General features: G+C 45.8%; 1 protein-coding gene across 3 annotated transcripts in view; it reads left to right on the forward strand.

The window, feature by feature from the left end:
* The window catches only part of RNF121 (ring finger protein 121), a 64,267-nt gene extending 50,954 nt beyond the window's left edge, over nt 1–13,313 (forward strand). For all 3 annotated transcript variants that reach the window (XM_031460247.2, XM_010989023.3, XM_064492656.1), the window contains 4 exons: nt 840–960; nt 10,518–10,651; nt 11,288–11,389; nt 12,956–13,313. In XM_031460247.2, coding sequence (XP_031316107.1) covers nt 840–960; nt 10,518–10,651; nt 11,288–11,389; nt 12,956–13,076 — 478 coding nt within the window. In that variant the 3' untranslated portion in view covers nt 13,077–13,313. The remainder of the gene's footprint in view (nt 1–839; nt 961–10,517; nt 10,652–11,287; nt 11,390–12,955) is intronic.
* The last annotated feature ends 1,013 nt before the right edge of the window (nt 13,314–14,326 follow it).

The raw sequence follows: 14,326 nt of genomic DNA on the forward strand, positions 1-14,326 counted from the left end.
CTTGATGACAATACAGAATATGTATAGATGCAACTTAAAATTTTGTGGTAACTGGTATGTAATTATTTACTAACTTTATCTTTCTTTTCTAAAGGTGTGGTTGGCAAACTTTTTCTATAAAGGGCCAAAGAATAAATATTTTAGGCTTTGTGGGACAAAAGGCAAAATCGAGGATGGTATGTAGGTACTTACATAACCAGATAGAAGGCTCTTCCCTTGCTCCCCCCTTTTGCCTGGGTGGGGTGTCTCAGATGGTGGGCATACTTTGCACCCACTTGCCATCAGATGAGATTCTCAGGAGGGGCCTGATGGGAGTGGGTGACCACTGGGATCATTTTCGTTCTATGCTCCGGTGACACCCAGATCCTGCTGGGCCACTCCCTCCTTTCGCAGGGCTCAGCCACTTCAACTTGGGCAGCTGGCTGAAGGTGAGGCAATTTAGTGAGTTGCCAACTTCCAGACTGAAAATTCCACTGCTTAGTGCCCGGCAATCGCCAACAGTGGAGTCCCAACATATAGGTGTTAGCCAGAGTAGGCCCTAGGCAGCTGCCATGGTCACCAGTTAGAGGAGGCAGGCCCTGGCAATAAAGTGGGGAAGAGGGCAGAAGGGGATACCCTGGCTTGGTCTTTGCAGTTCCCAATCCTAGCCTGTTCAGATGGTGCCCACAGAACATGTAAAAACAGGCAACAGGCTGGATTTGGTTTTCGTTTGCCAACACTTGCTCCAGGTCTTGAGGCTTCCAACTTTAGGCGCTGCCTTACATGTCCCAGAGCAGTAATCCAAAGCAGTGGCATCCGAGGGCAGGCCTGACAGACAGGCTGTGCTGCTTCCCTTACAGGATCAAACCAGAAGATGCCATGGACTTTGGCATTTCTCTCCTCTTCTATGGCCTCTACTATGGTGTTCTTGAGCGGGACTTTGCGGAAATGTGTGCAGACTACATGGCGTCTACCATAGGGGTGAGTTCACCTTGGCTCTTAATACTGCCTCCTGCCACCTCCAGAGAGTTCAGGATGGCATCACTTGTTTGGTGGAAGAGATAAGCCGTACAAAATCCTTCAAGATGTGAGTGGTATGTATGGAGATTCCTTCCTTAAAAATTGGAAAGTCAGATCTCAGATGGAATTTTTAACTCTAAGCCATTATAAGAATCACTTTACCCTGCAGGAGATTGTCCCTCAACAAATATTTATTTAATGCCTCCTGTGTGTCTGGGCACTGTGTATGTGCTGAAATGACAAAGGTATACAAAAATAAACATGGTTCTTGCCCAGATGGAGTTTACTCTCCAGTGACAGAGATGAATATTAAAGTAATGAGAACATAAATAAATTATATGTGATATATAATATATTATTATATTATGAATTATATTACTAAAATTATAACTTTAATAAATGTTATGAAGGGAAGGGTCATGATACTATGAACAAATATAGTCCTAGTCTTGGGGCTCAAAGGTAGCTTTCCTGAAGATGTGACTATTGAACTGACCTGAACAATGAGTAGGGGTTAACTAGATGAAGTGAAAAGTGAAGTGTGTACCGAGGAGAGGAAATAGCATGTGTTAGAGTCCTGCAGTGGGAGAGAGGGTGAGCACTTTGAGGAACTAAGGCTCATGTGGCTGCTGGGCTGAATTATAGTGGAAGTATCTGGCGGGATAGTCAGAGGCTAGACTAGAGAAAGCCTTTTGGCCAAATGAAAGATTGTCATTTTTATACTAAAAATACCAGGAGGCTAAGATAGAAAATGACACCATCAGATCTGCACTTTGAAATGATCATTCTGGCTGCTTGGGTAGAGAATAGATCAAAGCACATAGATTGGAGTGACCTGCTTAAGACTGTTTAAGAGACAGTTGCAGTAATCTGGGCAAGGTGAAGGTAGCTTGGATTAGGGCAGAAATGGTGAGAAGTGGGGAGAAGTGGACTATTTGAGAAGTATTTTAGAGGTAAGTTTGACAGGACTTGGATATAGATTCGTTCTGGAGACTGAAGGAAACAATATGAGGGAAAGAAAGGGAGGTGTCAAGGCTGACATTTCTAACTCAAGCAACTCCTTGGATGGGATACTCTTCACTGAGATAGGAAATGCTGCAAGAGGACCAGGTGGAGACCGTGGGGAGACTCTTCAAGCTTAGAATACGGGTAAAATCACAGCCAATCTAAGAAACCCAAGTCAGTATCCCTGTTTCTTTTTTTCAAAATGTAAATATGTCTTTGCTTTGCTGTTGATAACAGTAATACATCCATTTGGTAATTGTATAAACAACACAGACTTGCTCCCCATCTCAATATCATCCTGTTAGGCCTCACCCCAAGGAGGAATATTTCCGAGTTTAATAGACATATGTCCAATTCTATGCTGAAATACGTGTGACTCTGTCTGGTGAGTGAGGACTGAAGGACATTCAGAAGTTGCTACATCGAGGTTTGGCAGGTTAGGAGGATATCTGGGAAGCAGGTACTCTTGGAACGCCCGGCTAACAGTCCTAGTGTTTAGGCAGCAGATATCAGTGGAGACCAATTGAGAACAAGAAAGGCTTGGCTGTGACTTCACGTGAGGCACCTCAGCAGCTCTTGGTGAGTTTGAGGCAGTTTTGAAGGTAGGAGCCTATTGGCTGCGCAAATTTGCATGTCACTGCTGCTGCGACCTCATTTGTGCCATGAGCTGGTAGTCTCAGGCCAGTTCACGTTAAATAGAATACTCAGCTGTCACCTCCAGTAGCTTTAATCAGGTACAGTTTTAGATCTAGGACTTTGTTCCTCAGTGTCATGGGACTGTTTATTTTTCCTGTAATGAATCAAATTGAAAACAAAGCATATTGGGTCACTTTATAGACAGCCTATTAGATTCTTTTCTGAACAGCTGTCTTATGTTTTAGCTGCATTTCACGTCTTTTATCTATTTGTGTAGATTTCAGCAATTCCTTTAATCAGTTCACTCCCAAAAGAGATTTCCAGGCCCTGGATTGTCTCATTACTAACTTCACTTTCAACTGCAGCTGTTTACTAAGCCTGCTTTATGGCACAGCCAGCTTTTCAAAGTCACTCTCGCCAGAATCCTGTCCTTTACCCTCTAGTGATTTCTTTTTCTTCTCGTTCTGTTTTTATAGGACCAATTCTCTGCTTTTTCCAGGTTGTTGCCAACTTTATCTCAAGATTATTATTAGCTGTCAATTTAAGCATAGCCTTAATTCCCTCAGATGGGTCCCTAATAACCAGCCTACAGAATCCCTCTTATGTCCAAATGGAACTGAGCTCAGAATTGATCCATAAGTTAGCTTCTCCTCTGGGAGATGGAGCTGTTACATTGGCCTCCCAAAATGGGATTTGAGCTGGGCCTCTTTCCATGCTCTCGGGAAGAATTATTGGGTACTCCAGTGATTATAAATGATAATCCCTAGTAACATAATTGCCTAATAATGATCATTCCAGCTTCACCAAGAGACCTGGTGGGACAATTTCTCGTTAGGGTGGAGTGTGCCTCAACCACCAGCTCTTGACCTCTCATATTCTCCTTCCTTTTGTGGGATCTCGCTTGTTACCACCACTACTCCCTAACAGTGTGGCCCAAGGATAAACCCATGTACCTCCTTGTACTTACTCTTAGCACAAGAACATAAAGCTCAAACAATCACACTGGACTTTATTAAAGGGTTAAGGATGATAGCAGGAAAATAAACCATGAGGATCTGAATGAGGTTAATCTGACTTACCAGGCTGCCTCCTTTCCAGGGCTTTCAGATACTGCCTCATTTAACTCTAGCCTACCTCTTAGCACCCACCACCTCGAATCCACATCTAGACAACAACATCCTCCAGATGTCTAGACTTACAGCCTGTGTTCCTGACAAAGTAATGCCACCCCTCCCCTATGCCACAGGCCAGCCTTCTGAATCCTGGTATCTCCTGTGAGGACCTACTCTTCCCTAGGTAACTGACATTGAGAAAGGCTTTCCTTTTCAGAAGAACCACTGTAACCAGCTGTCTCTTTCAGAGGAGGCATGCTAACTCCTTTCCAAAAAAGGTGATCTTGCTGACCCTAACTATAGACAGGCAGTTTGCTGCTTTCCCAGGCTCCCATCCTGGGGGCAGGAAGTGGGTCATAGGAAGACTCGATGGCTTGTGATAGTACTGGGTGAGTCACCAGGAGTTAATTCATTGGTTGTTTTCTAATAGTCCTAGCAAATATTTCTGAGACTTAGTGACAGGCCTTCTGCTAGGGCTCAGGATGACAACAGATTAGACCAGGCAGGGAAATGGGAAGAAAGACTCCAACATGGGATAAAGGAATAGATTGCAATAACTTCACAGTTCTTTCCAACCCTGAGAATTCTAGGGCTCTCTTATTTCTGCCCAAGTCTTTGGTCAAGTGGGCCTTGGTATGCTCAGGAACTCCTGGGCCCCTAAGCCACAACAACCTCAATTTTAAGAATATCCCTGGCCTTGAAGCCAGGATCTGATCAATGCTTTGGGGAGGGCAATGTGAGGAAGCCAGGAGACTAGCTTTCTACATTGAGTTACCATGAGTTGGCATTCATTGGCCAACTCATTCATTCGTTTATTCAAGCATCGGTTATTTATCACCCATCTACAGTGTACAAAGTATGACCACCAAGTGCAACCTTTGCTAGCACCACCACCCACTCCCATATATAGCACTAGTTGTTTTTTCTAAATTGTGATAAAATACACAAGCATACCATCTTAACCACTTTTAAGTGTACAGTTCAGTGGCATTAATACATTTACATGGTTCTGCAACTGTCACCACCATCCATCCATAGAACTCTTCATTTTGCAAAACTGAAACTCTATACCCGTTAAACAATAACTCCCCGTTCCCTGCTCCCCTGAGCCCCTGGCAACAATCATTCTGTTTTCTGTCTCTTACGAATTTGACTACTCTAGATACCTCATGTAAGTGGACTCATACAATATTTGTCTTTTGTGACTGGCTTATTTCACTAAGCATAATGTCCACAGGGTTCACCCATGTTATATAATGTGTTAGAATTTCTTTCCTTTTTAAGGCTGAATGATATTCTATTGTGTATATATACCACTCTTTCAGCCCTAGTAATTTTTCTTAGTCTTTTGTACATTCTGTGATCACAGCCCTTATATCAGAGAGTCATAGTTGATTTTGGAGAGGTACCAGATCAGGAACTAGTCTAATTCTTCTCTTGGTCCCCCTCTGGGAGTGGTTTGACCTAAAAAGATCTGTAATTAATTAATTTCACAATTCCTAGAAATAAAACCATGAGGTTTTGTAATTCTATTAATAAGTAGTCTCAGTTCCTTTTACCCTGTTCTACACTACTCTGTTTAGTGTAGAATAGCTCTTTGTTTTGCCTCACATGGAGAAATTTGTGACTCTCGTTGAGTCAGGTTGACTCAAGGGAATCTTGGATGGTGTCTGTTTTTTCTAGCTGGTTACTGTGAGGTCATAAGCTTGTGACAGCCAGTCAGTATAGTTTCCATTCACACCCGAAAGTCATGTTGGGGTGGGGGTAGGGTCGTGGAGGATTGTGAAATAAGCTTATTTCTGGGGCTTTCTCCTCTACCAGAGAGATTGGGCAGGCAGGGTAGTAACATATTTGTTTGTGCTGCTTTGGACCATGTGTCCTACCTCACATTTTCTATCTTCCGGGCAAGTTTCTGTGCCCCAGATTTACTATTTCATGGATTCTCAGCAGCCCCAGATAATATGAGGACAGGACTAGCTGCCCATTCATCTGACTTGAAGTAGTGGAAAGAGCTAAGAGGTTAGAGTCAGACAGACCTAGTTTCAAAATCTCATCCACTTTTAATTGGCTGTGTACTCTTGAGCAAGTTGCTTGACCTCTCTGGTCTTGTTTTCTTAGCTGTAGTAATATTACCAGACCTACAGAATTGTGATAAGGAACAAATGGGTTAATGCCCAGCACTTTGCAGAGTCAGAGTAGCCTGGCTTGTGGCAAATACTCAGTAGATGATGATGATGATGGATGGTGATCGCTACCATTTTATCACGTACTGACTGTACCGTCCTGCTGTGCTGTGCTATATACCTGCTGTACTATATACCTGTGCTTACCTGGAGCACAGAGGCCCTATAGGATTTGTCTTTGTATCTTCATCACACCTGACACACAGAGCAAGACGCAGAACAGACAAATCATCGTCACAAGTAATTGCCAGTTCTCTCTGATGCTATCTATTGTCTGAAGTCATCTCAGACCAGTCGGTGGCATGGAACCTTCACTACTCGAATCCTGAGAAATGGGTATTTTATTCAGGTTTTCAGCAAGTATTTCTGGAGCCAGCTACTTGAACTGATGGGCACTGGCTGCTCTCCCTGGCCTCAGGCAGGGCTCTCCTCCTTGGGCATCAGTCTCCTCACTGGTCAAGGTGCTGGACCAGAAGAGCTCGCAGGGCTTTCATGGCCCACATTTCCTGTGACGGTCAGTGGCTGTAGGTTAGAACTCGTATTTCCTGAGCACCTACTTTGTGCGAGCTCCTGGGATTTTTGCATGTTTTCTCAGTGCATCTTCCCAATATTGTGAGGCTGGGAGTAGTGTTTCTATCCTGCAAAAGAGAAATCTGACTCTATCTGGAGAGTTTACCCTCCCATTTTGAGTAACCTCTGTTTCAAATCTTCTCCACTCTCAGACCTCTCACATTCCTTCCCTCTGTCCCCTTCATTCTGAGCAGATGACCCTGCCTCTTTTTGCCTGAGAAACTAGAACCCAAACAGGAATCCCCACAATTCCTGACATCATATTTACATATCTACTCCTGTTTGCGCCTGTCTCCTGCTTCCCTCAGTTACAGTGGAATAAGTGGCCTTTCTCGCATCAGGGGCCAGCCCTACCTGTGCTCTGGGTTCCACACCTCCTGCCTGCTCAGGGACCCTGTAATCTGTCAACTTCTGTTCTCACCCATGACTTCAACTTCTCCCTCTAATGGGCTCTTCCATTAACCTTTTCAGCATTCTGTTTCAAAAAATACCCTTTCTTTGGCCCACCTTCTCCTCTATCTACTGAGCCATTTCCTGACATTCACAGCTGACCTTATGAAGTTCCTGTTTCCTTTTGATCAACTTTTACTTACTTTTTGGCCCATTCTAATCTGGTTCGACTCATACCCTTCTTCTAAAGTAACTCTTACTCAAATCATCCATGACTCCGTGTCACCCATTCTGGTGAACTGACTGGTCTCAGCAGCTACCAGCACGGTTGACTCAACCATTCCTACCTTCTTAAAAGGGTTTTTCCCCCTCAGCTTTTGTGACTTTACTCTGTCCTGGTTTTACTTCTGTCTCTGCTATTTTCTGTCTCCTCTGCTAACTTTCCCTCCCCTTACATGTTATTCTTCCTCTGAGCTCAAGCCTAAACTATCCTCTTTGTTCTTCACAGAAAAGGTATTTCCCTTTTCTTTTCCCCTGGCTTCCAGATCTCTCATCCAAAACTCTCTTCTGAGCTCCAGACCTTTTCTCTTCAGCTGTCTCTTTGGCGTCACCAGTCTGTCCACTTCTTTCAGTTTTTACTACCATCAGGTTAGCCCAGGCCATTACCTTTGCACAGGCCCACATCATCTGTTGCTTTTAAAGAGCGGTAACTGTCTCTTAGCTGGTCTCTCTGAATCCATGTTGGCCTCATCTCCAGTCCACTTTTTATACAGACGACAGAGTGATCTTTTAAAAATATGAATCTGATCGTGTTCCTCCTTACTTAAATAAAGCCTCTAGACAACTTCCCATTTTAAGCCCAAGATCTTTCATGTGGCCAGTAAGGTCTTACTGCTTTCCTCTTTCTGTAGGTTCCTTTCAGTTTCTCAAATACACCGAGTCCTTCCTGCCCCCAGGGCCTCTTTGCACTTCTGCCTTTCTTCCCCTCACTAACGCCCACCCATCCTTTACCTCAGCCTCAAATGCCGCTCCCACCAGGAAGCCACCTCAGGTGACCAAGGCTTGGTTAGGAACCCCTTTCACTGCTGTGTTCTTTGGTAGCCTTTTTAATGCCTTTTAAGTAAGTAATTATCATTTTAGACTTTTTAATAATTAGTTCTCATCTTATGTAAATATTTTTTTAATGTCAATCTCCCCTAGCTGTAGATTCCATGAGGACAGAGGCCAGCTATGTGTTTTTCCGGCATTCTGTCCCAAGGTCTTAACACCAGTGACTGATACTTAGTAGGTGCCCAATGTATTTTATTTTTTATTTTATTTTATTTTTTAATATATTTTTATTGAAGTATAGTCAGTTTGCAATGCTGTGTCAATTTCTGGTGTACAGCACAATACTTCAGTCATAGGAACATACATATGTTCGTTTTTATATTCTTTTTCACCATAAGTTACTACAAGATATTGAATATAGTCCCCTCTGCTGTACAGTATAAACTTGCTGTTTATCTATTTTATGTATAGTAGTTACCAATATATTTTGACAGAAGGAGGGAGGAAGAATTTAAGTGGCTTGCTCAAGGTCATCAAGATAGTAAGTGACAGAGGATGGAAATGCAGTCTGTCTAATCCTGACAAATTAGTTGCACAACAATGTGAATATACTTATTAACACTACCAGACTGTATATTTTAAAGTAGTTAAGATGGTAAATTCTGTATTCTGTGTGTTTTACCATAGTTTTTACAACAATGACAAGAAAGAAAGAAACAATAGGTTAAATTTCAACTTTTTTCTCCTTGGGGCAGAGGGAAATGCTGTATAGCTATTTAACAATAAACCACAAGGAAACTACAGAATTTGGGATTCCGTTTTGGAACGTAGAATTGGTTATCCATTGTGATTGAGTGTGATGGTGAATGGTCTTTTAAAGTTGGGTGTGTCTCGTTGTCTTGCACTTTGCTTTATTGCACTTTGCAGATAATTCAGGGTTTTTTTTTTACAAATGGAAGGCTTGTGACAGCCCTGTGTCAGCAAGTCTGTCAGCACCATTTTCTAAGAGCACTTGCTCACTTTGTGTCTGTGTCGCATTTTGGTATTTCTTACACTATCTCGAACTTTTTCATTAATTTTATATTCATTATATGCACCAGGAAACTGAAAAATCCCTGTGACTCGTTTTATTGCAGTCTTCTGGAACCAAACCTGCAATACCTCTGAGGTTGGCCTATAATATATATTCATTAAGGAAAATATGAGTGCAGAGAAGTAGGCAGCTAATCCTGCTACCAAACTCTCTCTCATGTGAACATTCTCATACATTTCCTCATGATCTTTTGATAGATTTGGGCTTGTCTTCACATGTGCTGATAATACAGTGCCTCCGATTTGGTACCCTGCTTCAGACACCTAATGTTACATCTCAAGCTTCAATTGACTCACTGTCTAGTCCCTTGAGTGCGAACCATGATTTATTTAGGCATTTTCCTGGTATTGGTCATTTATGGTTGTTTCCATTTCTCTGCTTGCTTTTGTTTGTTTGCTTCTGTTCTTTTTGTTAACTGTTTTTATTGTAAAATATATGTAACATAAAATTCACCATTTTAGCCATTTTTAAGTGTACAGCTCAGTGCATTAATTATATTTACAGTATTGTGCAATTGTCACTACTGTTTCCAAAATTTTTCATCACTCCAAACTGAAACTATACCCTTTAAGCAATAACTCGCTATTTCCTCCCCCAGCCCTATTCTGTGAATTTGCCTATTCTGGATGTTTTATCTAAATGGAGTCATACATTTGTCCTTTTGTGTCTTAGTGTAATATTTTCAAGGTGCAGGCATGTCGTAGCATGTATCAGGACTTCATTACTTTTATGACTGAATGACATCCCACTGTAGGGATATACCACGTTGTGTTTCTCCATTCTTCCGCTGAGGGTCACTTGGGTTGTTTTCATCTTCTGGCCATTTGTGATTGCTGCTGCTGTGAGCATTGGTGTACAAGTGTGTGGTCAGCTTCTGTTTTCATTCTTTAGGGGTATGTACCTGAGAATGGAATTGCTGTGTTGTGTGGTAACTCTGCATTTAACTTTTTGAGCGCTTGCCAGACTCTTTGCTTCTTTAATTATAAATAACACTTAAATGAGTATCTGTATGCATGAAGCTTTTTTTAGATTTCTACTATTTCTTTAAATTCCTTTAGGAGAAACTAATGGGTTAAATGGTGTGACAGTTTGCCAAATCCTATCGAAAAGGATTGAACCTCTTTTGCTGCTGCCACAAGTGTCTTGAGAATGCCCTTGTCACCCAACCCGCATTGCACCGGGTGCTTCACCATTTCAAATCTTGAAGAAGAGCTGTTGTCCATCTCTCATGGAACCAGAGTCTGGCCGCAGACTGGCTTTGCTGATGTAGCCCCCGATCACCAGCCCTGAGCCCTTCTCCCTCCCTTGTCCCTGATGCTGACCCAGCCCAGTCTTTAGGTCCTATTAGACTTGGCTTCCCAGCCCATCTCTGGTCTATTCCTTTCACTCCATCTGCCCAGCAAAGACCTGAGGCCTCTGCGTACTTTCCCGCTTTGATGGATTCTCACGTCTTTCCTGTCTCCTGTTCTTCTCTCCCAGTTCTACAGCGAGTCGGGCATGCCTACCAAACACCTCTCGGACAGTGTGTGTGCCGTGTGTGGGCAGCAGATCTTTGTGGATGTCAGTGAAGAGGGCATTATAGAGAACACGTATAGGCTGTCTTGCAACCACGTGTATCCTGCCTGGAGCTCCTGGGCCACGTCTTTCCTGCCACTTGCATACTCCAGTCGTGGAGGGAAGGCAGGGGACATTACCCTGGGCGTGCTGGCCAGACCTTTGATGGTTGGGGAGGCGTAAGACAAGAGGCAGACATTTGGGAGATATTCTGTGCTAAGGAAGCCAACCCCCAGGAGTGGAAACGGCAGCCTTCTTCACTCTTTGTCATAGATGGGAGCCACTCTTACATAAACAGTGTTCATAGCCTGACTGGATCAGAAGGGAGCCCAAAGCTGCACAGCTGCCCCAAGATTGAGTCAATCACAGGGAGGAACATCCTCTAACTGGCTCCCTCAGTTTCAGAATCAAATCCCTCCGAGTGACACTTCTAATATTTATCACGTTCTTACCCGGCTCCCATTCTGTGCTGTGTATTATCTCCATTTTGCCCCATAACAGCCCTATAAGACAGAGATTGTTATCCTCACCTGATATATGAGGAAGCAGGGTCAGAGAGAAGGGATCTGCCCACGATTATACAGGTGGAGCCAGGATTTAACCTCCCTCCAGAGCTAGTGCCTGGGCATCTTCAAGACTGGCATGAGGCCGAGTGCCACCTTGGCCACCCATTTCCCTTGACTAGTGCTGCTCAGATTCCACGAGTTCTGCATCCGCGGCTGGTGCATTGTGGGAAAGAAGCAGACGTGTCCCTACTGCAAAGAGAAGGTAGACCTCAAGAGGATGTTCAGCAACCCGTATCCTTTGTTTGGGTTCTTGTTGGGAGTGGGCAGTGGAAGAAGATACTGGCCAGTGTGACCCACTCAGCATTCGGGTCCTCCTGGGGCCCTCCATCCTGCCCCCAACCTGGTACCCGTCCACCTGTCTGTTTGGCTTGTGGTCGGGGGACGTTGGGGTGGGATGTGGGCTAGGACCAGCAGCTCAGCTTCTCCTCATAGTTCTGAATCCCTCAAGGGTAAACAGAGTGATGACAGCTCCAGTTACTGCTTGCTTACTATGCCTGGCCCTGTGCTAAGTGCTTTACCAGTATTATCACTCGATTCTCCAGCAGCTTAGTGACCTGGGTAGTAATAGTCTCATTTTACCAGTGAAACACTTTAGAGGTTGAATAACTTGTTCAAGGTGGCATAACTAAAGGACAGTGTCTTACCAAGACAGGCAGTGCTGGGACCAGCTCTGTGCCAGTACAGGGTTGGCTAGGAGCCCCCTGTACCCATCCACTTAGAACACAGGACCCCTGCTCCTCTGAGCTGCCACTCCCTACCTGGCCAGCCCTCCCCACTGTGCCCTCAGCCTCCTCTTCCTCCCTACAAACCTGTCTGTCAGAAAGTGCCCAGCCACTTCTCTGGCCCCTCCTCACTTCCCCCTGCCATCCGGGGACCTCTCCCAGCTGCCCTTTCTCTCTGCGCCAGGGTTCCTTGTCTCTAGACACCAGCTGGCCATGCGGGGCCACTGTGTTCTCTCTTTAAAGTTCTTTGCTTGGTTCTTTCAGGGTCTAGTTCCCAGACAGTTAAGAAAGTCCATGGTCAAGCTGAGGGTTGGGGCTTCCCTTAGTTTTCCAGACTGGGCCAGGCTGCTCTTTCCAATGCCTTCGGAGGGATTCCCCACAGTCTCATGAGGTTCAGCCTGTGCTTTCCCCAGGGCTGGATTCCCAGGCGCTCTCTCCAGATGTCTTGCCTGGCGTTTAGTTATAAAGCGAAAGGAAGGGACTCATCTCCGGGGCTACTTGGCCTCCGTAAGGCCTGGTGGTTGGTGCCCTTGGGTGGGGATTCCTTAAAGCCTCTGCCAGGGGTTATAGCCCATGACCAGCCTCTCGCTCTGCACCCTCATGCCTGTCCCTAGACTCAACCCCTTCCTTGATGTAGAAAACTTTCCATTTTGTTTATTACGGGAGCCCTCAGGGTTATCCCCCTCCCAGCCTCCCTGCAGCCATTGTCACCGATAACCTACAGCAGCCTCGAGCTGAGTTCCCACTTACTGCTGGTCCCCCCTTAGCACAGGGGTTACACGGAGGCCCCCTCTGCATGTTGGGTGTAGAGAGCTTAGTCTCATCCCTCCACCATCTCCCAGGTCTGTCCGATTTTCTCCACTGGTCCCCTCGGCCCTCCTCCCCCATTCTCTGGGTTTGGCCCTCCATCCTAACTTGGAGAGGCTGGGTGGGGTTTTCTAGAAAGAGCTATTTCCTTTCCTTGTAGGCTGATTTCTGTGGAGCATCTGAAAAGTGTAGGCAGACCCTCTCACCCATCCCTTAGACCGGATTTGCTACTGGAACACGTAGTCTCTTTTCTTTAACATACTGACAGCTGGGAGAGGCCACACGTCATGTACGGGCAACTGTTGGACTGGCTTCGCTACTTGGTAGCCTGGCAGCCTGTCATCATTGGCCTGGTGCAAGGCATCAACTACATTCTGGGCCTGGAATAGTCAGGAAGAAGAGCATCCACCCACCATGGACCTCAGGGCTCTCTCCTCCCTGCCCTCCAAGACCTCCTGGGTGGGAAAGACTCAAAGGGGCACTCGGGCCACTCAGGACCCCCCTGGCTGTGTCCAGGCTGGGGAGGGGTATGAGGGAGAGCCAGCTGGTGGGGCTGTCAGCAGTGGGGGCTTTTTAAAAGAAAACTATTTTGATGAATATATTTAAAAACCTTTTTTTATTGTGGAGCATAGGAATTGCCCTAACTCCTCCAGGCCTCCGCCTCTCTACCTGAGCAGGGTGGGAGCGAGCTACAACATTTTTGGTGTAAAGGAGCCTTCTCACCTCTGGCTGAGAGCCCCAACCCCTCCCCTCCCTTCCGAGTGTGGGGCGCCAGCCTGGTGCAGTCAGTGTGGAGGAGCCAGAGAGCCCTGGGTGGTGCACCGATGAGCACTGAGGGGTGAGACTTCCTCCCTGCTCACCTGGCTGGGGGCCCCGGGCAGGCACTGTCTGACTCCGTCTTCCCCTGTGCAGGGGCCATAGGCTGGTTGAGGCAAGTGGACCCTTGTGACTTTTTCTAACAAGGGAAGCCCTGGGACCTCAGAACTCACTGAGGATTTGTTTGGGAGTGACCAGCAGCAGCAGCAGCAGCAGCAGCTTGGGGAATCTGCCTGAGCAGGGCTGTACTCAGCCAAGAAGAAAGACCATCCATACACAACTGAGCCCAGGGAGCTGCTGTCAGCAGCAGTGATTGAGGGCTGCTTATGCAAGCTGACCCTCTGCCCACAAGTGGTGACACGTGCCAAAGGCCACTGCCATGTCACTTCCTTCCCTGAATGCCCGAGGGAGCGGTGTGCGCGTGTGTGTGTGTGTGTGTGTATGCATGGCAGAGGGACTATGACAAATGTGAGACTTCTTCCTGTGGTCACAGTGTTCCCTTAAAGCTGGCAGGGGATTCCCAGCCCAAGGAATAGCTATCCCCATGTTAGCCTTGTCACCCATGGGTCCTGCCCGGGCCTGGCAACACGAGTCAGGGGGCAGCAGGAAGAGGGTCAGGCCCAGGTGAGTATGGGTTCTGGAAAGGGGTTCTAGGTAGGCCCCAGTTCTGGTCCTAAGAGTTTTGAAGGAAGTGGGAGGGCAACACAGCCCTTCCGCACTGGATTCTTAGGGAATATGGCCCTTCAAGTGCAGCAAGAGCCAAGCAGGATCTTGTGACTCTGTTCTGAATAAAGCTCCGTGAGCTGGGCTGGAAAGCTGAACA

This window comes from Camelus dromedarius, chromosome 12 (assembly GCF_036321535.1).
Source record: "Camelus dromedarius isolate mCamDro1 chromosome 12, mCamDro1.pat, whole genome shotgun sequence".
Classification (NCBI taxonomy): Eukaryota; Metazoa; Chordata; class Mammalia; order Artiodactyla; family Camelidae; genus Camelus; species Camelus dromedarius.